General features: G+C 38.9%; 1 protein-coding gene across 1 annotated transcript in view; it reads left to right on the top strand.

The window, feature by feature from the left end:
* The first annotated feature begins 757 nt into the window (after positions 1 to 757).
* Positions 758 to 26,758, top strand: part of LOC149299795 (uncharacterized) — a 44,468-nt gene continuing 18,467 nt past the window's right edge. The window contains exons 1-8 of the mRNA XM_089486057.1: positions 758 to 918; positions 1,241 to 1,420; positions 3,097 to 3,204; positions 3,517 to 3,632; positions 9,367 to 9,500; positions 10,185 to 10,253; positions 10,783 to 10,935; positions 13,178 to 13,264. Of these exons, the coding sequence (XP_089342183.1) occupies positions 773 to 918; positions 1,241 to 1,420; positions 3,097 to 3,204; positions 3,517 to 3,632; positions 9,367 to 9,500; positions 10,185 to 10,253; positions 10,783 to 10,935; positions 13,178 to 13,264 (993 nt within the window). The 5' untranslated portion in view covers positions 758 to 772. The remainder of the gene's footprint in view (positions 919 to 1,240; positions 1,421 to 3,096; positions 3,205 to 3,516; positions 3,633 to 9,366; positions 9,501 to 10,184; positions 10,254 to 10,782; positions 10,936 to 13,177; positions 13,265 to 26,758) is intronic.

Below are 26,758 nucleotides of genomic sequence, written 5' to 3'. Positions count from 1 at the left end.
TAAATTTCTTTAGCAAATAAGGTATGAGGTAGAAGCTGCAGTTTGTCCTCCACCTCCATGGTCTGACAATTCTTGATATTGAAATCAATTTCCACGTATAAGCACACAGGGGTCTAAAGAGACACCCACCCGCAGCTTTCATCTAGCCAGCACTGGAGCCGACTGGCATTAAGTATATTGTGCAAGGAGATGCCTGAACACATTTTGTGTATGGAATATAGCCGGGACGGAGTGGGCAAACATGTAAATGCGCGTGAGGGGATTTTGCAGAACCCCAAAGCCTTTTCCAAATGGACACTATGTAAATTCAAAGGTACCTTTTGGCGATCATGTGCGTTAAAGTGCATGTGATGGCTGTAGTGTCCCTTGAAGCAACTGCTTAAGGGCTTTTTCACTTAATACAACCTTGGGTAATCAAAGTACGTTTTGGTGCTTTGTCATCCCAACATTCCTTGTTTGCTTTGTCTGTGGTACCTGAAAAGGCTGTTTTTGGGGCTTTTGTAGTTTCCTTGCTTAAGCAACACCAGCTTAATGGTTCAGAAATGTACTTTCCTCCACTTGGCATGTGATATCAAATGTTTATTCAATTAATTTGAGAAAAAAATAACTGCAAATAAGTATCGTTTCTGTTTATTTTGCTGCATGCCCAATATCTGTCACTAGCTGTTTGTGCAACTCATTAATGCATTAGATAAACATTTGTATGATAAATTCAGTACTTTTTTGTGTATATTTTTGGCTTGTAGCCTCATCGTCTGCAGATGGATTTGTCATGATATGGAACTTCAAACCTCAGTCCCGCGCCTACAAGTTTCTGGGACACAAGGAGGCTGTGACTAGTGTGCAGTTTTCCTCTAATGGACAATTGGTGGCATCATCTTCTAGAGACAGGACCGTTAGACTATGGGCGCCCAGTATGTGAGTACTTCTATATATTTCACTTCAACTACTTGAATCGCAAGCTTTTACACCAGTCTATGCACACGGGACTTAGTTGTCTTGGATATTCGCTCTCTGCATTCTTTATTGTTTCTATTAATTTCAGGTTTTGATGTTGGCTTTGGATTTGACCCTTTAGTTAGTAGTGTGACTACTTTAACACTAACTATATATGATATGTAATGTATAATGTGCATGTGTAATGTATAATATAAAGGTATGTAAAAATCTCATAATTTAGTTCTTTATCCTGTTCTAGATAAACTGTATATTTATAACTAATTTTATTCTTTTTCTTTAGTAAAGGAGAATCCACGGTATTTAAAGCCCACACTGCTGCAGTGCGTAGTGTTGACTTCTCAAGTGATGGTCAGTGCCTTCTTACTGCATCTGATGATAAATCAATCAAAGCCTGGAGTGTGCACCGCCAGCGTTTCCTCTTCTCCCTTACCCAGCATACAAACTGGGTAAGATGTGCCAAGTGAGTGGACGCTTCAAACACAACGACTGGGCTGTATTCAAATCAAATAATAGCTTGGGCACCTCACTATCACATGCGCAAGTACAATTGTTACCTAGTAATTTACTACCTTCCCTGTTTTTTAATTACTGTGTAAGGGAAATCTGGATGAAAAGTGAACCAGAAAGAACACAATATGGTTTAATTTGGGTAGATCTACACAGGGCTGTCACTAATCGATAAAAATCGATAATAATCTATGAATGAAAATCGTCAATGATTTTGATTATTGATTAGTTGAATTGATTTGTTTGAAGATAAATAAAGGTCAGATTATAAGACTGCAGCGCTGCAGGGGACCTGGATCCTCCTCTCTGGCAGCTGGTGGGCGTCTGTGTGATGCGCACAAACAACCTCCGCTGCTGCCCGCCACTTCCGCCAGGGCTTCTATGATGGAGCACCGTCGTGACGTGACCTTCAGATGCTTCGTGATAGAAGAGGTTGTCTATGTGCATCCCGCTGATGTTCACTAGACACCAGGGAGTCTAGAGCATGGGGGCATATCTGCAGGGGAGGGGGCAACAGGAATATCTGGGGCAGAGTGGCATATAGGGGGTATAAGGTGTATCTGGGGGCAGATGTGCATAATGGGGGGGCAGGTTGGCAAATAAGAGGAAATAAAAAAAAATGCAGTTTTTATTTAATATGAAAAAATTGTTTAATATTTACTAGTAAAACATTTTTAGGCATTAAAACCTTGTTTGAGAAATATTGTGTTTGGGGTTTTGTACCTTTTAAAATATAGCTTATTATTATGTGGTAAAATAAGAAGGTGGTGGTAGCTTGTTTTTAACACCCAGTTTGTTCATTTAATGATTTTAAAAAAACGCAAAACTTGCATTTTCGGCCAACTAGATCTACACTTCATGTATCGAGAACAGAACACCGAAGTAATGACTTTGTATTTCATCAGGTTGCCAACAATGTAGGATGCATCAGTTTATATAGAAAATAATTAGGAAAGCAAAAGTGATAATATATTTAAATAAAATAATTAAAATATTTACATTTTCTGTGTTCCTTTACATTGAGTTGAGGGCTTTCAAGATACCCTTCTCTTACGCAGTACCCTTGTTTCCATTGACTCTGTTCCCCACTCAGGATCAATGTTGCACAAAGCCCTGCAGCAATCAGAACACACGCTGACGTAACCTGCGCTCTGCAACAAGTCATGTAGTCAACTTTAGTCCTTCGCTCCTAGGTTCGATGTGTATGCCCTTCATGCAAAATCTAAAAAAATCACATTGTGCGCCAAAGACCTACTTTATATTCTGAGCAGTAAACTGTGAGAGAGATGTTTTACTGTTTACCTTGAATACATTTTTAAAATTCTCTTGACTTTCAACATGAAGGTCCAACACTTTCTGTAGCTGCTATTCTTTTCTTCAATGCAACATTCCCAGATTACAGATAAACCAAAATTAGAGATCTCCCTTGTTTATATGTGGAGCTTTACTTACGAGTTGCTGGGTTTTCTCCATAGGTTAAAAGTTGTATTTTCATTCCAGCTTTTCACTACTGGCCTCCTTTTGGCTCTGTGACACGCATGCGATTCCCCTTTTTCTTGTTTCCCATGTGCTTAATGTAATTAGTTTTACCTCTTTCTCCTCCACAGTCCAATCTTTTGTCATTTACAGATTTTCCCCAGATGGACGATTAATCACCTCATGCAGCGATGATAAAACAGTTCGAATCTGGGACACAACCAACAGACTTTGCATTAACACATTCATGGATTACAAGGGGTAATTTTTCATTGCATGCAAGGAGAACATAGTCCTTTTGTTGTTGGTATAAATTAAGGCAAACATCATCGATGCTGGATTAAAATGTCACATTTTTACACTCATTACTGTTAACGCACCATGACAATACCATTATATTTAGCATTCTATATGTGTATAAAGTGATAAAACATATTACCTGATGCTATTCTTGCAATGTATGCATTGCCAATAGTTTAATATTATCAGTTTATTTCCAAATAGCCTATAATTGTATTTGCAAATATTCATAATATATTGTAGCTAAAAAATCTAAATGTACTTATCTTTCAGGCATTCCAGTTATGTAGACTTTAACCCTACAGGGACATGTGTGGCATCTGCTGGCTCTGACAGTACAGTGAAAGTCTGGGATATTCGCATGAATAAATTAATTCAACACTATCAAGGTAAAACCGTCGGCTTGTGCCAGTGTTACATATAAAGGTTTTTAGATAGTGTTAGATCCAAAAGCTTTATTTAATCAATATGTATTAAATACATGATGAACAGTCAACATTTTTTCCCCTTTACTGCAGAGTATCTCTATGAAAGATTTTAGAAGGAGCCAACTCTCCATCCCATTTATGTTCATGGTCTAGTGTGCTTTATAGTAGGCTAGAGTGCCATCTTATTAGATGGGTGCAATTGAGCTTCAGTCATGAATTCTGCTACTATAAGCATTGGACATGTGCCAAGGCATGTGCAGACAACATTGTGCACACATACAGTACAACTGGCAGAACTGCCTGCATGAGCAAGGGGTGATTCTGAATGAAACCTTTTGTCATATGTCTGAATGAAGGACATCGGTGAGGAAAACATTGATGCCTTAAAGAAATCTGGGAGTTGCTGCCCCACTTAGGAATTTCAGTGGTGTTTATTTGCTCTGTTAGTCATGGGAGCCTGTTTATCAGTGTAAATGAGACGTCTTGCATCGGTGTAGGAGCTTTCCAGCACAATGAAGATGATGATTAATGCAAACGTCTAAAAGCAGCATTTTACACCCATTACATGTAATGCATTTGTGCTCCTACAATAGGCCTTATAACTTACCAGATAGGTATTATGTGCTTATGCAGACTATACAGTGGCAAGAAAAAGTAAATAAACCCTATGGTTTTCTGCAATAATTCTGATCTACATCTAAGTCATAAGTATAGACAAACAGTGTGCTTAAGCTAATAACACACAAAATGATGATCTTTCATGTCTTTATTGAACACACCCATTAAGCATTCACAGTGCTGGGAGAAAAAGTATGTGAACCCTTGGATTCAATAACTGGTCGAACCTCCTTTTGAAGCAATAACCTCAAACAAGTGCTTCCAGTAGCTGCGGATCAGGCCTGCACAACATTTAGGAGGAATTGTAGGTCACTCTTCCTTATAGAACTGCTTAACCCCTTAACGTCCATTGCCGGGTCAGGCACGTCATGCAAAACGGTCACTTAACGACCTATGACGTGCCTGACACGTCATGAGACTTAAACAAGCTTAGAAAGAGATCAACGATCACTTTCTAAGCTTAAACGGTGTTGCTGTAATGCCTCGATATTGAGGCATTCAGCAACACCGAGATCGGCATCATGGGCCATGTCTGACCCCTCCCCGGGGCGTCAACAACTGCCATACATTGTATGGCGGCGGACGCCCGTTTTAAAAGCGTTTAGGAGGCGATCAACGATCACCTCCTAAACTTCAATGGTGTCGCTGGAATGCCTCAATCAGGAGGGATTCAGCGACACCAAACGCTTATCCCAGGACGGGCTGTGACCGCTCCGGAGAGCGGTCACAGCCGCTACTGCCGGTGATCTTCGCCATCCGCAAGATGGCGGCCGCCCGGGAAAAAAAATAATAAAGTTGAAAAAGTTCGCTAGATGGTCTCCAGACCCTCTAGAGAACTCTGGCTCCACTTGAAGGTTGAATACAGGTACTGCATTCAACCATACAAGTCAATGGAGCCCAGCTTTCTAATCACTATGTGATTAGTAAAATATTTAAATAAAAAGAAAAAGCTTAAAAAAAACATGGTAACATTTAAAAATTATTATGCTTTAGAGGAACTATCCAGTTCCAGCAAAATGTAAAAAAAAAAAGTCCAAAAAGAGTAAAATAAAAAAATAAAGTTTATTATTATGAGCAAGTGCTAAAATTTGCGCTGTATCTTCCCAAAAATCCTGACATGGAAAAATTTAAATAAAAGCATTTCAAATACCCAAGGGGTGTCTAATTTAAAAAAATGAATGGTTTGATGGGGTAAATTGGAGTGGCCGGGCTCAAAGATAGGGCATAGGTACAGACTGACTGAAATGGGGGAAAAAAAGCGCACTTCCAAAATGTGGCATTTTAACCCCAAACACCAGACAAACCCATATATGTGGAGTATGACTGCACTCGGGAGATGTTCCTGAACACACATTGGGGTGTTGTTTGATAGTGACGTATACCTGGAGCTATAAAATTATACCCAAAGTACAATTTGTGTGAAAAAAATACCAAAAAAAAAATACTACCGCAAAGTGTGGCAAAGGCTGGTGGTAGAATCTGATGCATGGAAAATGCTTTAGAGGAACTATCCAGTTCCAGCAAAATGTAAAAAAAAAAAGTCCAAAAAGAGTAAAATAAAAAAATAAAGTTTATTATTATGAGCAAGTGCTAAAATTTGCGCTGTATCTTCCCAAAAATCCTGACATGGAAAAATTTAAATAAAAGCATTTCAAATACCCAAGGGGTGTCTAATTTAAAAAAATGAATGGTTTGATGGGGTAAATTGGAGTGGCCGGGCTCAAAGATAGGGCATAGGCACAGACTGACTGAAATGGGGGAAAAAAAGCGCACTTCCAAAATGTGGCATTTTAACCCCAAACACCAGACAAACCCATATATGTGGAGTATGACTGCACTCGGGAGATGTTCCTGAACACACATTGGGGTGTTGTTTGATAGTGACGTATACCTGGAGCTATAAAATTATACCCAAAGTACAATTTGTGTGAAAAAAATACCAAAAAAAAAATACTACCGCAAAGTGTGGCAAAGGCTGGTGGTAGAATCTGATGCATGGAAAGGGTTAAATACTACCATTTTAAGTACCTTGGGGTGTCTAGTTTTCAAAAATATATGGTTTGATGGGGTAAATTGTAGTGGCCGGGCTCAAAGATAGGGCATAGGCACAGACTGACCAAAATAGGGGGAAAAAAAGCGCACTTCCCAAATGTGGCCTTTTAACCCCAAACAGCAGTCAAACCCATGCATGGGTGGTATCACTGTACTCAAGAGATGTTGTTGAACACATATTAGGGTGTTGTTTGATAGTGACGTATACCTGGAGCTATAAATTTATACCCAAAGTACAACTTGTGTAAAAAAAAAAAAAAATACTACCTCAAAGTGTGGCAAAGGCTGGTGGTAGAATCTCATGCATGGAAAGGGTTAAAATACTAGCATTTGAAATACCTTGGGGTGTCTAGTTTTCAAAAATATATGGTATGATGGGGTAAATTGAATTAGCCGGCTTCAAAGATGGTCCTATTAGGACATGGGGGTAGAATGACCAGATGTAAAAGTTCCAAGTTAAAAAATGTGCACTTCCTAAATGTGGCGTTTTACCTCCCAAACAACCTGACAAACCCATGCATGGGGTTTATGACTGTACTCGGGAGATGTTGCTGAACACATATTGGGGTGTTGTTTGAAAGTGTTGTATACTAGGAGCTGTAAATCCATACCTGAAGAGCAATTTTAGCGATAAAAAACACAAAATAAATTACTACCACAAAGTTTGACAAAGACTGGTGGTAGAATTAGTGCATGGAAAGAGTTAAAATTCTAGCATTTGAAATACCTTGGGGTGTCTAGTTTTCAAAAATATATGATTTGATGGGGTAAATTGCATTGGCCGGCTTCAACGATACCCGAAATGGCACATGGGCGGAAGAATTACCAGATTTGGAAAAAATGGTTTTGAAATAGCAAAACGCTACTTGTACTTAATGCTCCATAACGTGTAGAAAAAAGTAGGGCTGCAACTAACAATTATTTTCATAATCGATTAGTTGGCCGATTATTTTTTCGATTAATCGGATATATTTTTTTTTCATTTATTGAAAATAATTTAATAAAGTAACGTAGGATGTAAAAAACAAACAGCAGAATAAAAAAACTTTGATAAAAATGCATTTCTTGTTTTTATTTCCCAACCTGCCCCCCCCCCCCGTTATGCACATTTGAGCCCAGGCTTGCCACACTGCCTCCCAGATATGCCACATACCCCCAAATATGCCACTCCGCTCCCCACATATGCCTTATATACCCTATATGCCTTATACCCCCAGATATGTCACTCCATCTTCCCCAGGTATGCCATATACCCCCCTGATATGCCATAGTGCACTCATATATTTGCAGACTCATTCACAGACACAATACTTTTATAAATAAATACAGGATTAATCTTCACTGCCCCAGGATTTAGATTCCCCTCAGTTTGCCCCCCCTTTACCTCTAACTGCACCTTACGTTAACTTTATTTAATTCATTAAATTAACCCTCAGTCCTCAACATTAAATTAACCCTGAAGAGAAGACCCCATTAACCACAACTGCCCCTAAATGAACCCTGAAGACCCCATCAACCACAACTGTCCCTAAATGAACCCTGAAGACCCCATCAACCACAACTGCCCCTAAATTAACCCTAAACACCCCATCAACCACAACTGCCCCTAAATTAACCCTGAAGACCCCTTCAACCACAATTAACCCTAAATACCCCACTAACTATACCTGCCCCTAAATTAACCCTAAACACCCCACTAACTATACCTGCCCCTAAATTAACCTTAAACGCCCCACTAACTATACCTGCCCCTAAATTAACCCTAAACACCCCATTAACTAACTGCCCCTAACTTTCAGTAGCCCAAATATACATTTTATACTCGCCAGTTAGACGAGTTCTTGAGCCATTGGGACGGTATAGGAAATGGGCGGGGCCAATCGGCACTTTGACCCCGCCCCTTTATGGCTCCCTGTTCCTCCCTGCAGTCACTGCCGATAGGCCCCGCCCCTTTCTCCCTGTCTCTCCTTTCAGCCAATCGGCAGTGACTGCAGGGAGGGACTGGAAGAAGGAAGTGGGCGGGCCAATCGGCAGTGACTGCAGGGAGGAACTGTAAGTAGGAGCTGCTGCAACTAATCGATAATGAAATTCGTTGGCAACGATTTTCATTATCGATTTTATCGATTAGTTGCAGCCCTAGAAAAAAGCAAAAAAAACATAAAAACATTGGGTATTTCTAAACTCAGGACAAATAGAATATATTTAGTAGGTTTTTTCATTAGCTTTTTTGGATGAGTAAAAGATTTTTGGGGTAAAAGTCAGAAAATTTGTTTTGTTTTTTTTTAATTTTTCATCATATTTTATTATTATTTTTATGGGAAATTAGATAATATGATTAAAACAATGGTATCTGAAGAAAGCCCTTCTTGTCCTGAAAAAAACAACATATAATTTGTGTGGGTTCACTAAATGAGTGAGGAGAAAATTACATCTAAACACGAACACCGCAAAAGTGTTGAAACAGCCTCGGTCCCAATGGTACAAAAGGTAAAACACAGCCTGGTCCTTAAGGGGTTAAGCTCAGCCATATTCCTAGGATGTGAACTGCTCTAGAGGTTTTTCCACAGCATTTCTAATGGGTTAAGGTCTGAGCGCTGACTGGGCCATTCCAAAAGTCAGATTGTCTTGCTGCATCTCCCAACTTCTACTGAGTTCAGTAGGCATTATCTTGACATTCTCCTGTATAATACCATGATAAACTTGGGAATTTATTGACCCCTTGATAATCGCAAGCTGTCCAAGCCCCGCAGCAGCACGGCAGCTCCAAATCTTGATGCCCCTCCCTAGTACTTCACTATCTGGATGATGTTGGTGTGCGGTGCACTTTTTACGTCCTACGTAGTGCTGTGTGTTCTTCCCAAACAATTCAACCTTAGTTTCATTAAGTCAAAAGAAAAGCTACCTCGCAAATCTAATTATTCCATGCTTTTTCAATTTTTCACTCTTGTTCCTGTTCTTTGGTTTTGTTTTTAACACAGAAGGTTCATATACTGTAAATTTACACATTTACTTATGTTTTCACTAGTTCACAGTGCAGGGGTCAACTGTTTGTCATTCCACCCATCTGGTAACTATCTTACTACTGCATCTAGTGATGGTACAGTGAAGGTTCTGGATCTTCTGGAGGGAAGACTTCTCTATACTCTTCATGGCCACCAGGTACAAGCTTGTCTCTAAAGTTAAGCCATGTAAGAAGGCCTTACAGTGCAAGCACACCTTAGAAATGTTTTTCAGTGCCCTAAAAAAAACAGCCGCTATCAGAGAAGCCAAGGTTATTTGTAAAGGTTACTTGCACTTTAATAAGGATCGTCCAACCTTTGTTTAATTAGAAAAATTACAGCCTTGCCATTGGGACTGAAAGATTCAACTTAAGAGTTGACATTGAGACCACTTTAAAGTAGCAGTCTTCCTACAGATAGCTCTTATATAGAACAAAAGATAACTATTTATGTGTATGTTTGATTCTTTAGCTATATATTTCACATGCCCTAATTAGAATGAGAATCCCTAAACTGGTGTTTTTTTACATTGATGGTGGCTTAGTGTAGGAATTGAACTCTGGGGAATACTTCCAACTGGACGACTCATTGAAGGTGGTCATTGAACTCCCCTAACACTTCCCAGGGTGTAACACAGCATCTGAGTTATCTTAATTTATACCCAGTGATGAAACGGATCATCACAGGCCAGCTCCGCTGCTTCTTACGTACAATCATTTGTATCTGGTGGATAAACACGTGTATAGCTAGGTCAGCTCTTTTTTAACTTGGTAAATTTCAGACCTTAATATTCCTGTTTGCCACAACCAGCAGACATTCATGGCAGGGGTTTGTCTCACCGCAGGGTCCGGTTCTTTCGGTGGCATTTTCAAGAGGCGGCGAAAAGTTTGCAACAGGGGGAGCAGATGCTCAGGTTTGTTCCGTGTTAGCAAGTAAATAGGTAATGTTTTTACTGGAAGCGCTTGCATAAAGTTTGACAGATCATTATTCTCACTTGTGAAACTGAAAACCAAGAAGAGACAAATAAAACCCCAAATAAGCTTCAAAGATTCTACACGACTCTCAAGACAATCCAAATTAGCTTGGCTTATTTACATGTTGATAACTAGCTTATGTTTGGCATACAAGTGGCTCCCAAATGTTGTTGAACTATATCTCCTATGGCGGCCAGCCAATAATTAAAAGTAAAGACTGGTAAGAGTTGTGCAACATCATGAGAGTTGATATTTAACTGAAGAGCGGCCTGTGCATTATCCCTGAACTAGGTGTTAATCTGAATGGACTAAATGCGGTAAAGGAGACAAGACATATACCATATTCACAAATGTGTCTCCATTCCTTTGTCTCTCGTTTACAGAATATAGGAATTTAATTTGTCTCATGTCCTTTAACAGCGTATTATGCATGTTTTGTGACTCATTTTTTTTCTCCCCCACTTTTAGGTTTTAGTATGGAAGACAAATTTTGACAGGTTTACTAGCACAGAAATTGTGAAGTTGCAGCTAAAGAGGACACATCCTGACATGCCACCTCATTTAAATGACATCTATCCCCGGTCTCCTCACCTCCACACAAGCACCGGTCATTCCATAGAGGTACTGTTCAACTGCAAGGACAAAACAATTCATGTTTTATGTGAATACTTTTTACATGTGTTTTTATTTATTTTATTTTTATTTTTACTAGTGATCTACATAGTGTTGGCAGCATTCTTACAAATCTAAAGCTAAACTACCAAATGCATTTCATCAATAATCAATTATTTTCTCACTTTAACAATAGTTTGATCCCTGTATAGGTATAGTTAAGTGCAGGAATTTGCAGTCATTTACTTTAAGTTCTTTTCAAAAAGCATGTAATTTCAGCATAACGTAAAGGGGAAGAAAAATATATTTTTGAAGAGTGGCGCAGGGTAATAATGCTTGTTTAGGGACTCCTTGTTGCGAAAGGTAGTGAAATGGATGACGTAATATTTCAGTACACAGCTTTACTACAGCATGAATAGGCAACGTCCTGTGATTAAGGTCTGGGCTCAAAGGGTCTGTCCAACTGACCCATGATCCTCACTACCTGCAAAAGCAGGACAGTGCCTAAAAGTCAGAACTTTCGTGCAGAAAACAATTCAGCGCTGTGTTGTGTAGGTAAACAAACCATACCAAATGGTACATAACACGATTTCCACTTACAGAAACAAAAGATTAGGAGGGCCCTGCTAGAACAAGCTCACACTGTTATTATTATCTTTTATTTATATAGCGCCAACAATCTATGTAGCTTTTAATACAATACATAAATTCAAGGGGTATGACAAGACGAGAATTGACAGACTGAGACAAACCGATACATTATGTGGATTACAGTTATAGAAGGAAGTGACATTGGTGCCCTGAAAATGCAATTTGCTGCTAGCTTGCCTGCAGATTCCCACTTTAGTGAATGAATCCTTCTGTGTTAGGTGTTTAGGAAGTCAAATTACCTCTTGACTAACCATTTTGTAAATTCACATTAAAATTAAAGCCGACACCTGATTTATCTGGTAACTGAACTTTATCCTCCACTGGTAATGTTAATAATTGAACACTAGATGGCAATGTTTCGCTTCTGCTGCTGGCTGACCTTTGCCATGCAATACTTCAGCATCTGACATACATCATTTTATTGAAAACAAAATTAAATTAATTCAAAACACACTTCAATGATAACATGGTTCGGGGACAACTCGTATGTTAGGAAACAAAAAAATTGAAATATAACTCTTAATAAAAGGCATATGCTTTTGGTAAGGTGCTAAAGTAATAATTAAGGCAAAAACACTGTGTCACAATTATTAAAAAAACCACTAAATTAAAATGCCAAACAACTCTACTCCTTGTCATAGCATTAAGCGCATATGTACGAAAATTTCAGAGACAGCAATCTCAGAGTTGAGATGCTATCACTGCTCAATGTAAGTGTGGCAGTGTTAAATAATGCATCATTTTATTAGAAAAAAAAGTATGATGGGGTCTAATATAAAAGCATAATAATAACGTAAGTAATAACCAATCTCTAAGATACTGGCTAAATGCTGATCCCTAACAGACACCGACCTGCCCCATATCGCTAGGTTGTGAATGACCTTTTATAGTTTGCTGGTGCAACTAAAGACAGCTGCGTTGTCTACGTTTCTGAATTCAGCTGCCAAGAAATCAAAATACAATAAAGACAAGGAGTAGAAGCCGAAATGATATTCTACACATACCGTTTTAAAATGTGAATAGTAAAACATAATGCTTCACTTACAGATCTTGCCAGGTATTGTGGGTTATGGGTTAAAAAAAAAGGAAATGGTTATTAAACCAGTAGGAGTTTATGCACAGCAGTATGTATACTTTCAACACACATTTGCTACCACGTGCCCCACTAAAAAAGAAACTGATGCACGTGACAGAGACATATAATGGTTCTTGTATGTCATATTTAATTAAGATACTTTATCTGTTGATCAGCTCTCTTTTTACATAAAAAGGCTGTGTGAAAAAACAAGATAAGCTTCTGGTGATTCCCCGACACAGAGGAATAAAAAGGGGCAGTACAGTACAGAATCAAAATGATCTGAAGAAATTGTGAAAGAGAGAGAAATTACCCCGAAAGCTAAATCCTCAACGATTTTAGAGACATTTGTATGCTATGTGGTTAGTAATAAAAACAGCAATTCTTAACTATAATGTAAACAATTAATTACTTAGTACTTAAAGTGTTTTTAATTATTAAGTGAACAGATGGAGGGACACAGTGCTTTCTGTTTAATGCGTTTGTCCATTAGTGTTACAGCGACTGTTATCTTCTGTCCTGCAGATTAATCCTATGTTTGAATTAGCAGACACACAAACCTTTGATCCACCTGTTATAGAAGTCGGAGCCAACTTCCCTTCCAGCAAACCGGTAAATAAAACATTTTCTGATTACGATTCATGTTGTAATTATTGATTTTGCCAAACCAGATAATTGCTTAATTTCCATTAATACATAAACATTGCTAAAACTATTTTTCAAATACATTTGGATTACTGTAACTGACATTCATAGGAGAAAAGAAAAAAACAATAACGTTTGCTGTTTTTCAAGTTGTTGGAATCTTTAGTCGAGTGACTCCTTTTTATTTGGTAAACCTTTAGCACCTCAGAGGTCCTTTCTTCATATGGAATGGCAGAATAAGGAGCAGGGAGTATTAAATAAATACAGCATGAATAGAAATATATACTCCTCCTATAGATTATCACTAATCCTCTCAACTGTCTTTCTATTTATGTTTTATATATTTAATATTTTCAGTATTGGCTCAATAAAAGCTATTCACTTTAAATAAAGCTTCTCATGGACTAATACAGCTATATCTATTTCCTTCTTTAGTTGGTACTGCCTTTCCGTTTTCTTGCATTTGTTATTAGACTGGAAAGCTCATTGCCTCCGGCTATCCGAATGCAATTGGGATTGTAGTGAAATCTCATTAATAGTTGCTAAACATTCTGCTTTAGTCACTTTTATGTTTGCTTTACCTAGGTATTACAGCCCAACCCCTACCTGTGCTAAAGGCTCCATAATGACTTTGCATTAAATAATGCAATGGCATTATCGAGCCTTTAAAGGGAGAGTGTAATGTCCATTTAAAGGGGCAGTGTATTGACCCTGGAACCCCACTAAAGATGAATCCAAATAAATACTCTGTGAATACTTTAATGTCCATTCTTCCAAAACTGGGGTGAAAAGACAGCGCTGTTACAGCAGCTGCCCTCCTCCATTTATTCTTGTCGCTCACTGGAGGTGAGAATGTCAGGTGCAGGCAGATATATTCGGCGCGGTGTTTAGCTGGTGGGTTGGGAAAAGGGGCAAATGCATATGAGGAATGTTGTAGAAATGGATAATATTTCAATAATGTTTTCATGCCTATACATACTGATATCTGTTTAACCCCTTCGCGACCTTTGCCGGTTCAGGACCGTCATAACAAGAAGGTCACTAAATGACCTTTGACGGTCCTGAACCGTCAAAAAATTAAATAAGCTTAGAAAGTGATCAAGGATCACTTTCTTCGCTTAAACGGCCTTGCTGCAATGCCTCGATGTCGAGGCATTCAGCAAGGCCGAGATCGGCATCGGGGGCCATGTCTCCTAAACTTAAATGGTGTCGCTGGAATGCCTCGATCAGGAGGCATCCAGCGACACCAAACACTTACCTCTGGGTGGGCTGTGAACGCTCCGGAGAGCGGTCACAGCCGCCGCTGCCGGTGATCTTCGCCATCAAGCAAGATGGCGGCGGCCCGGGAAATAAAACAATAAAGACGAAAAAGTTCGCTAGAGGGTCTCCAGACCCTCTAGAGAACTGGCTCCACTTGCTGGTTGAATACAGGTACTGCATTCAACCATGCAAGTCAATGGAGCCCAGCTTTCTAATCACTATGTGATTAGTAAAATATTCAAAAAAAATAAAAATAAATAAAAAATGGAAAAAAAAATTAAAAAAAAATGTGCTAACATTTAAAAATAATTATGCAGTGATGTCACTAGATGAACCATCCAGTACCAGCAAAATGTGTAAAAAAAAAATATAAAAAAAGTATTAAAAAAATAAAATAAAATTAAAAAATAAAGTTTATTATTTTGAGCAAGTGCTAAAATTTCTCAAAAATCTCAACAAAGAGTTAAAATAAAAGCACTTCAAATACCCAAGGGGTGTCTAATATATAAAAAAAATGGCTGATGGGGTAAATTGGAGTGGCCTAGCTCAAAGATAGGGCATAGGTACAGACTGACCAAAATGGAGAAAAAAAGCGCACTTCCCAAATGTGGCATTTTAAATCTGAAACAACCCGACAAACCCATGCATGTCGGGTATCACTGCACTCAGGAGATGTTCCTGGACACACATTAGCGTGTTGTTTGACAGTGGCATATACCAGGACCTGTATATCTATAACTAAAGTACAATTTGTGTGAAAAAAAAATAAAAAAAATTACTATTACAAAGTTTGACAAAGTGTAGTTGTATAATTGGTGCATGGAAAGGGTTAAAATAACAGCATTTGGAATACCCTGGGCTGTCTAGTTTTCAAAAATATATGGTTTGAATGGGTTAAATTGAGTTAACCGGCTTCAAAGATATTCCAAAGAGGAGAGGGAGGCACAATGACCAAATGACCACCTGAATTACGCATGCCCCAAAAGTAGCCTTTTACCAGCCAAACAATCTGACAAACCCATGCATGTGGGGTATCGCTGTACTCAGGAGATGTTGCTGAACACATATTGGGGTGTTGTTTGACAGTGACATATACCAGCACCTGTATATCTATAACTAAAGTACAATTTGTGTGGAAAAAAAATTAAAAAAAATTACCATTACAAAGTTTGACAAAGTGTAGTTGTATAATTGGTGCATGGAAAGGGTTAAAATAACAGCATTTGGAATACCCTGGGGTGTCTAGTTTTCAAAAATATATGGTTTGAATGGGTTAAATTGAGTTAACCGGCTTCAAAGATGTTCCAAAGAGGAGATGGAGGCAGACTGACCAGATTTGTTAAAAAAGATTTGGAAATCATAAAACGCTGCTTGTACTTATTGCCCTATAACTTACAAAAAACAGCAAAAAAACATAAAAACATTGGGTATTTCTAAACTCAGGACAAGTAGTAGAATCTATTTAGCTAGTTTTTTTACTTGCTTTTTTAGGTGAGTAAAAGATTTTTCAAATAAAAGTCATAAAATGTGTTTTTTTTTCAATTTTTCACCATGTTTTTTTAATTTTTTTTATAGTAAATAAGATGATACGATCAAAATAATGGTATCTGAAGAAAGCCCATCTTGTCCTGAAAAAACAATATATAACATGTGGGTACACTAAATGGGTGAGGAGAAAATTACAGCTGAACACAAGCACCACAAAAGTGTCAAAACAGCCTCGGTCCCACAGGGTACAAAACGAAAAATGAGCCCGGTCCTTAAGGGGTTAAATCACTTGAATAAATGCACACTCTTTTGTGTATGTATACACTGATCAGCCATAACATTATGACCACCTGCCTAAAATTACGTAGGTCCCTCTTCTGCCACCAAAACAGCCCTGACCTGTCCAGGGATGGACTCATTGTTTTTAATGATTGTCCACATCCACTTAAAGTAAAATTATCGCTAATATACAATCTTTGATGGAACAGCACCTTTAACCTGCCCTTCAGAAGTAGTGTATGAGAATGGATATTGCCCATCTCCTGGTTTTAACCTCTGTCTTCGCACATGCACCGAACTACTACTGTTTTATGTGTAGCAAATTCCCAAGTCATCAATAGCATCGATCACTTGTGTAAATTATTCACTAAATTGCCGCTCTACCTGCCAGTGATAAATGTCATGTAAACAAGAGGAACATCCAGAATGTGAACTGGAGGTTTTGAAAATGGGGAAACTTCTAGCACTCTTATGAAAAGCCCCCTATTTAAAAAGTTAATAAGTCTAAAAGGATTGACATAACTCGGCCAGAATGTATAAAAGTCAGATATTGTGACATATTGTGCAATCATTTAGCTTGATGCGTGAGTCAGGCTGGTTTGTGGAGTAATCTGCGGGTGCGATTGAACGGATTGGAGTGCGGATTGATGTGGTGTTCTGTTTAATTGGTGTTTGCGAAGCGGGACTGTGCAGGTCACAAACTGATTGCGATTCTGCTCCCTGCCAATATCGATATGTGATCTTATTGGTTTGGCAGTTTCCGTTTGACTCAATCAAGGATTTGTGTTGGTAGAATGTACCACGTTTCCTACTAGTCAGTTAATGACTTGCCTTTCACCTCAAACGAACTAGCCCTGAGCCATTTAACCTTTTAATAGTCCATCACACCGACTGTATGTAGTGATTTACTAATCGCAACCAAATCATTCTAACGAATCAATGTTTATGACGAGATAACACTGATCTGAATTAAGTCACCTGTACTGTACCTGTATTGTAGATGATGATATTGAACAAATCTATTCGCTATTTGACTTAATGTCCCTTTTTTAAATTATCCAGAGGTCCCTTTTTGCAATTTTTATTAATTTATATTTTATATAATTGCATGAGATTTTTTATATCATTTATACATGTTATATGATGTAACATGAATATGAGGTGTAGGATTTGAAACGTACATGTAAAGGCTGCATTTGGATCGAGGGTATCTGGGCTTTTTATGGCTAGTTTAGGTTACTTGAACCCAATTGTCCAATTACTTTGATTTCATTTGTTTGGATGTCTTTGATCAGCTTGGACAAGCAGTGATTTTTTAAAAAGTTAATAGTGTTCATTGCAAGGAGCTTCAGAGTTCCACGCACTAAACGTGTGCACGCGGAGTTCAATTGCTTTCTTCGTTAATCAGAATTTTGTACAGGGTCATTGAATCGAGCCCATTATATAAACAATAGCGGTATGAAAGACTATGAAAAGAGAGACGGATGTCAAGACATTACTTAATTGAGCCTCTATCCAAGTCATTTAACCCCTTGATGACAATTGCCGGTCCGGGCACGTCACGGAAATTCATGTCGATAACGACAAATGACGTGCCAGGACCGGCACGTCATTAAACGGGTGCAGAAAGCGATCTATTTTCGCTTTCTGCACCGAAACGGCGTTGCTGTAATGCCTCGACCTCGAGGCATTCAGCAACGCCATTATCGGCACAAAGGGGCCATCTCTGGCCCCTCCCCGGGGCGTCAACATCCGCCAAACACTTACCTGGGGATGGACTGTGACCGCTCCGGAGAGCGGTCACAGCCGCAGCTGCCGGTGATCTTCGCCATCTGCAAGATGGCGGCGGTCCGGGAAAATTCAATAAAGAAAAACAATAAAGTCTAAAAAGTTCGCTAGACGGTCTCCAGACCCTCTAGAGAACTCTGGCTCCACTTGCAGGTTGAATATAGGTACTGCATTCAACCATGCAAGTCAATGGAGCTCAGCTTTCTAATCACAGTGTGATTAGAAAAAATAAATTAAAAAGAAAATAAAATTAATAATAATTAGAAAAAAAATAGTAAAAAACCAGTAAAATGTAAAAATAATTTCCCACTGATGTCACTATCAGGGGAACCTTCAAGTTGAAAAAAAATGTAAAAAAAATAAAAAAAAGGCAAAAAAAAAATATATATATATAAAAAATATATTTTTGTGAGCAAGTCCTAAAATTAGCATATTAGCTTAAAACAATTCTCGCATGGAAAGAGTTAAAATACTGGCATATTAAATGCCCATGGGGTGTCTACTTTAAAAAAATTTATGATTTGATGGGGTAAATTGAATTGGCCGGGTTCAACAAGGTCCCAATTAACACGGGGGGGAAGGATGGCCACACATCTAATTTCCAATTAGAAAAATGCACACGTACCAAATGTGGCCTTTTAGTTCCCCCCAAAAATGACAAACCCATGCATGTGGGGTATCACTGTACTCAGGAGATGTTGCTGAACACATATTGGGGTGTCGTGTGACAGCGGCATATACCAGGAGCTGTAAATTCATACATAAAGTAGGTGTGTGTGGGAAAAATACACACACAAAAATACTACTGCAAACTTTGAAAAAATGCTGGTGGTAAAATGTGTGCATGCAAAGAGTTAAAATACCAGCATTTAAAATACCCTGGGGTGTCTAGTTTTCAAAAATATATGGTTTTGTTGGGCACACTGAAATGGCCCGGCTCAAAGATGTACCAAATAGGGCACGGGCAGTGGATCCCCAAATGCCAAAGTTCAACATTGAAAAATGTGCATGCCCCAAATGTGGCTCTTTTGCCCCCGAACAGCCAGGCAAAATCATTCATGTGGGGTATCACTGCGCTCAGGAGATGTTGCTGAACACATATTGGGGTGTTTTGTGATAGTGACATATACAAGAACTTTTTAATTCATACCTGAAGTAAAATGTGTGTGACAAAACAAATGGAAAAAAATGACTATCACAAAGTTTGACAAAGACTGGTGGTAGATATGGTGCATGGAAAGAGTTAAAATACTAGCATTTGAAATACCCTGGGGTGTCTAGTTTTCAAAAATATATGGTTTTGTTGGGCACACTGAAATGGCCCGGCTCAAAGATGTACAAAATAGGGCATGGGCAGTGGATCCCCAAATGCCAAAGTTCAACATTGAAAAATGTGCATGCCCCAAATGTGACCCTTTTGCCCCCAAACAGCCAGGCAAAATCATTCATGTGAGGTATCGCTGTACTCAGGAGATGTTGCTAAACACATATTGGGGTGTTTTTTGATAGTGACATATACCAGAACCTGTTTGTTTATACCTAAAGTAAAATGTGTGTGAAAAAACAAATGCAAAAAAATTACTACCATAAAGTTTGACAAAGGCTGATGGTAGAATAAGTGCTTGGAAAGGGTTAAAATACCAGCATCTGGAATACCCTGGGCTGTCTAGTTTTCAAAAATATGACTTCATGGGGTAAATTGCATTGGCCGGCTTCAAAGATACCCGAAATGGCACATGGGGGGAAGAATTACCAGATTTGGAAAAAATGGCTTTGAAATAGCAAAACGCTACCTGTACTTATTGCTCCATAACGTGCAGAAAAAAACATAAAAACATTGGGTATTTCTAAACTCAGGACAAATAGTAGAATCTATTTAGCAGGTTTTTTATTACCTTTTATAGATGAGTAAAAGATTTTTCAACTAAAAGTTAGAAACAGTCATTTTTTTCTAAATTTTTCACCATATTTTATACTTTTTTTTAATAGTAAATAATATGATACAATCAAAACAATGTCATCTAAAGAAAGCCCTTCTTGTCCTGAAAAAAACGATATCTAATGTGTGTGGGTTCAGTAAACGGGAAAGAAGAAAATGACAGCTAAACACGAGCAGCGCAGAAATGTTAAAACGGCCATTGTCACGAAGGGTACAAAAAGTAAAATCAGCCTTTGTCACGAAGGGGTTAAAAAACACTTTCATGTCAAGCTAAAACAAACATGCAAAAGCTGAAATGCATATAGATATTATGTAGAGATTTTATCTCTATACAGTCTAGCGTACCGTATTTGCTCGATTATAAGACGACCCTGATTATAAGACGACCCCCAAAATCTGAATATTAATTTAGGAAAAAAAAGAAAAAGTCTGATTATAAGACGACCCTATAGGAAAAAAGTTTTACTAGTAAATAATAATTCATGTCTATTTTTTTGTTTTTAATTTCCTTTTATTTACCAACCTGCCCCCAGTTATGCTCATCTGCAGCCAGTTATGCACATCTGCCCCCAGGCATGCCTTATACCCTCCTATATGCCACTCTGCCCCATGTTATGCCTTTTAACCCCCTATATGCCACCCTGGCATATAGGGGGTTAAAAGGCATATCATGGGACAGAGTGGCATATAGGGGGACACTTACATACCCAGACACTAAAATACCCACCCAGACACTTACACTTACCTACCCACTCTGACACTTACCTACCTACCCAGACACTAATATACTCAGGCACTTCACTCACCGCGATGCCTCAGCAGGCGCTTGCTGCAGCTCCCACGGGATTTCAGCATGATGCTGTGTGACCCCGCTAGGCCCCGCCTCCTCCAGAAAATTGAAGAGGTCTACCGGATCTGCTTTGGGACGGCACAGTGCCGCCGGGTCCCGGTCCTGCAGCAATCTCCCCAACCGGCTCTGCTTCCCCGCAGTGGGCGGGCTATCCCGGGAGCAGGAAGGTACGCGCGTATGCAACCTCGGCTGCTGCCGGCACTTTCGCCGGCGCTCGGTGATAGACGCCGGCAGCAGCTGAGGTTACCATACAGGAGGATCCAGGTCCCCTGCAGCGATGCGGGGGATCTGGATCTTAGTCTAATAGTCAGACCTCATTTGAGGTCTGATTAGAAGACGACCCCGATTACAAGACGAGGGGTATTTTTCAGAGCATTTACTCTGAAAAAAACCTCGTCTTATAATCGAGCAAATACGGTAATATCCGAAGAGCCACCTGGATCTAGCCAACCCGCTCATGCAGGATCTATCCAACCCGCTCATGCAGGATCTATCCAACCCGCTCATGCAGGATCTATCCCACCTGCTCATGCAGGATCTATCCAACCCGCTTATGCCCATTGTCTTGCTGTCCACAAAAGTGGTAGTTCCCAAAAACCCTGTGAAAATTGGGATACTGTTTGATATGTCTGTTTAATATGCAAGAGAACGCATAGGTAGCTTGGTAAAACTCCAGTATTCTGAGACGATATCTCATACCAAAACAATATCAACAGGGAGAGACTGATGGAAGATTTAAATCTTTGTTTTCCAGATCTAATGCAAATCAGTGAAGGATTCTATTTTCTTTCATCTGGATGATTTTAAACTTGTGCACCATGACTGCATTTCATCCTGCATGCCTCCAACAAGCTTATAGTTTGGAAGCTGACAAAAGAGAGAGCGTCACCAGCGTTCTCCTATACCCCATCTGAAAAAGCAGCTCCCATGTGCCTGGATGCAGATGGCCTAATCCCCACAGCCTCTTTGTGTGTGGATGCCGGGAGAACACTACCTACTGGGATGCATAGTGCCTGCTGTAAAGTTTGGTGGAGGAGGCATAGTGGTCTGGGGCTGTTCTAAGGGTTTGTTCTAGACTCCTTAGTTCTGGGGAAAGGTTAATGCTACAGCATACAAAGACATTTTGGACAATTGAATGTGTCCAACTTTGTTTAGTCGAGGCCCTTTACTCTTCCAGCAGGGCAGGGCACCTCTGTATAAAGCAAGGATCAAAAAGACTGATGAGTTTGGATGAAATCGAGTGGCCTGCACGGAGCACTGATTTAAACCCCACTGAGCACCTTTGGGATGGATTGGAATGCTGGTTGCAAGGCAGTCCTCCTATTCAAACATCGGTGCCTGACAAAATGCTGTTTTTAGCTGAATGAGCACAAATCCCCACAGACGCACTCCAAAACCTTGTGGAAAGCCTTCTATGAAGAGCTGTTATAGCCAGAAAGGAAGGCAGGGGCTCCATATTAATACCCAATGGGTATGGAATAAGATGTCCAACATACTCATCTAGGTGTGATAGTCTGATGTCCCTGTGTAAAAGTTATATTTTTTCTGAAAATTTCCCACGTGGTGGAATAAATGCAATAACATGCAATGCTATCACTTATATGTTAAGCTTAGGTAGTTATGGACAAAAAATGCCCACAAAACCATATTATAACGCCCTGTTGTACAACACTGAGAAATTTGGCACTATATAAATCCATAAATCATTAATAATCTCATGTCAATTTTCAGTTTGCTTGCCAGGAAAAGTGTAAATTACTAAATATATTAGAATAACATATAGTAAAATAATCCAATGTAATTGATCGTTTCAGATGTTTTTTCATGGCCTAATTTACTGATATAAATCGTGGTTCCATTTGATTCTCCCTGTTTAAATTTGATCTCAAATTTTGGGTGATAATTGCAGGGCCCTAGTATCCTGCGTTGCAAGTGCACCTTCACAATTTGGACAAGTCTCGCTGGAGTCTCGCCTGACAATTTAATATTGTTACAGGAACGGTGCTTGACGTTTTTTCTGTGTTAATATGTTTATACGATGCAGTAGCAGAGGGTCTGTTTGACATCCCTAGGACATCTGTGAACAATCCCTGCTGTTTACAAAATCTCGTATTAGGAAGGACCGACTTAAAAGTACTTCACTACCAACCTCAAAACACATTATCTGCTCTAATCCACACGATCAATCCAAAAACTGTAGTGAATGCATGTTTAAATTGTCCTTTCCTCATTGTTCTGCACCTGCAATGCTAAAGAATTGAATAGAATTATTTTAAATATACTGATTTTTGGCAAGTTTTTGTGTACCCACCAAACACTGGACATGATGGAGAGACTTGATATGTGCCTGTGTGGCTATCACTCTGGCATGAACAAGCGAGGCACGAAACCTTCCACTTCCGAGGTACTGATATTAATAGCAGCAACGATAGTATTGGTTTTCTTACAGTTATTCCCCACTAGTTATCTCCAGCTTAAAATAGCACTGTTCAAAGTGATATCGCTAGTGTCATCAGAAACAAGATACTTCTCTTAAGGGGATCTGTCATACTAAAGACTTGTCTTTTACAGATTAATTTAGAGAGTGAATTTCTACAATACAGTACGGCCATCAAATCCCAAATGCGTATAACAACCTGTTGTAGTGATACAATAATCCTTGTCTGTACTCTCTTTGCAAATGGCATGTTACGTAATAATGTAGTTCATATAAGGGAAAAAAACGTAAAACAAGCAGGGACTTTTAATGAAAAATATCAGACTGATTCTTTCCTGTAATATTATGTATAGTACTCAGTATGTTAAGGCATTTGCCACAGTAATAGCTGCTTTGATATGACATGATTGGAAAAAACTTCTTAAAAGTTCCCATAATTTTGTTTAGTGTGCTGTCCTCCAATTGGGGACCAGCAAATTAGGAGGAATAACTTGTCAGTGACCAAAGGGTGGCTTCTCTTACATTGAAAAGCTGCCTACTACCATGGTGACAGTTTTAGTAAGAAACATGCTGGCAGCTGGGCTATCATATGGTCAGCTTGTTGGCACACAACCAATCGTGTGATGCCTGCTGGCATGCAGGGATCACCCATTGACATAACCGTTGGGAAAAGGGTGTCATAATTGTGGAAGTGTATATCTTATCCAGATGGTTTCTTTTGTATAATTATAATATTTAACTTCATCTTATTTGTATCTACATACATGTTATAAAGAGTCATATTAGATTTGCTTTTACATGGTTGATTGGAAGCTTCTGTTCCTTCAACATTTTACATTATGGCTGAAGGAAGAGAGGAGCATCAGCAGCATGCTTCTATCCCCATCTCAAAATGCAGCTACTCTACGACATGATCCCCCCCAGCCTCTCTTCGACCCTTGGATAGAGTGTCAGTATGAATAAGTGTGAATGGAACACAAGTGTTTAATGAAACTATGTAATGCTGCATGAGTTTCCCTAGATAAAGTGTAAGTAAATGTAACTTGCAGAACTGCAAACATTGGCCTGGCCTTCGGGACTCAAATAGTTAATGCAATAAATACCTTCATCTCAAACCAACACAATCTGAACAGCTGAGAATATGTATTTTGCTTGGATGCACATACCTAGGCACCTACCCTATGCTTAAGGACATAAACACCCCCTCTTTATACTCTTTCTCTCCTTCTAATAAGTTGGTACTTATGTCATGTTGACACCCTGGGGTCCATGTAATTATTTTTACTATATATTTTCTTTTCTTTTTTTCCTACTTTTTTTGGAGGATGAAATAGTGTGACCCAATGTCCCAAACAGGTTAAAATAGATGCTAGGCATCTATATCATTGGACTAAAGCATCAATCATCAAGAAGCACATTAGTACAGCAGAGCATCTTATTGGTTTCTTACAGAAAGCCTTAATAGTATGCAAGAGGAAAGCTGCAGCAATGCAGGAGACTAGTAGCATGAATGCTGGTAAGACGCAATACTGCATTAACTCCTACTATACTACTGTATATAGCCAGGGATGTAGTACTGCCAAACCCGTCTTGGAGTGTCTTTTTGTTCTCCCTCCTATTTATACAATACATTTGCAGTATGTTTATACAGTTGTGTTTAAAGAAAAATTACCAGAACTCTTGTGTGTTTTTCCTCAGTATGTTTCTCCTTTTAGTGTGTGTGGATGGGCTCTTTCAGACATTTTCATTCCAGGAATCTTTTAGTCCTGGAAATGTACCACAGTCTCTACCTGCCAAGCCAAAGAAAGACCTTACAACCTGAACTGTACAAGTATGGTATCTGTTTTCCCAGGTACTGTAAAATTGTTGAGATGTTGTAGCTTAATTTGCTGGCTCAGGTTTCCCTGTGCTTTTTAACAGAGTGTCTCTCTTTTACTGTTCTATCCACTTGCTAGGCTATGTGGGATCTAGGGCAGTGGATGTTAAATCTTGTTAGCTGCTTGTGACAGCAACATAGAATCACTACAAGCTTCGGCAACACGCCATCTGCTGACCTGCCTTGTATAAACATATCTTACGCAGAAATGGCTCCATGTAAGGTCAACAAACACAAAGCAAATGATCAGCTCTGCGAGCATATAACTCTATGAAAAGCATTGAAATTCTTAGTATAAATGCTAGTTTGTTTTTTAATTTTGTTCTGTTAAACACCAATAACTCCATAGTAAGCTCTTACATTACTTTGTGTTCAGACATTATGGAGGTTATGCATCAATTAGCACAAAATGATTATTTTTGTTTTCATGATGTTAAATTCATAGCTTCCAGAAAATTTACCTTTATTAAAACTATCTGTAACGTGTCTTTTATTGTAAGAGTAATTTGTATGCAAATATTTAGTTTAAAAGTAAGGAACTATTGTACCTCCGATTCTATCCTGCTCTGGTGTCCCCTCCCTTACAAAATAGTGTCACATCGAAGTATCATCATTTTGATTCTTCTTGGGCTAATGATTTATCTTCATTGAATGGGGATGTATTATTTAACCTATGAGTTATTGGCTTTTACGGTGTTCTGGCTACATGCCAGAGTAAGCTGAGGACACAAGCAAATCAACATTATTAAAGCCCAAGGGGCTTTTGTGCATATCGGAGTTAATATTAGACTGACCTAAGAATAATAGGCTGCCCAGATTCAAAATACCAGACAAATGCCCTCTGCTTACATTCCCGTTCTACAGCGATACAGAATATAATGGTGTTATATAAAATAATCAGAATTTGTGTCTGTGGTGGATGGAATGTTATTACAGAGCAATAACTTACTTTTTCTTACATTTATACCAAGTCCATTATTGTTTGTGTAACTATATACACAAACACACCTAATTGTGTGAATAAATATTTGCCCCCTCTTGCGAACTAATACTTTAATACTATGGGGCTTTTTATACCCTAAATACATTCTTTTGTCTTAATTTCTTGGAAGAAGGAGACATTTTGCTTCTCTTTCTGATTTAGGAATCTATATAATCCTAAATTGCTAGTCACAATGTATGTGATCATCCAGGATGTGGAGTAATCAGAGATCCCAGAAGGATCTTCTTTCCTACAGACGCCTTCTGGCAAGGGAATGCCTGATCACATAAATAGGCATTGAAACATTAACAGTGCACCAGCACTCGCTCTGAGCGCTGTTGCACTGGATCTGTCAGTGGGAAATTGAAGCGCAAATGTCAGCACACATGGTTACAAAGCCACAGCACGTAATATTCCTAAAACATTCCTAAACACATCTGGGGAAAAAATGTTTATATCAGTCTGGAAATGGTTACACAACCATTCTTCAGGCTCTGAAGTGACACCAAACCACTGTTAGAGCCATGCTGAAGGTTTGGGAGAGTAGAGAATCTTTCTAGTA

This window comes from Sceloporus occidentalis, unplaced genomic scaffold, assembly GCF_023333645.1.
Source record: "Sceloporus occidentalis isolate IW3139 unplaced genomic scaffold, rSceOcc1.0.p SCAF_28, whole genome shotgun sequence".
Taxonomy (NCBI): domain Eukaryota; kingdom Metazoa; phylum Chordata; class Lepidosauria; order Squamata; family Phrynosomatidae; genus Sceloporus; species Sceloporus occidentalis.
The sequence above is the reverse complement of the archived record's forward strand: the minus strand, read 5'-3'. Positions and strand labels throughout refer to the sequence as shown.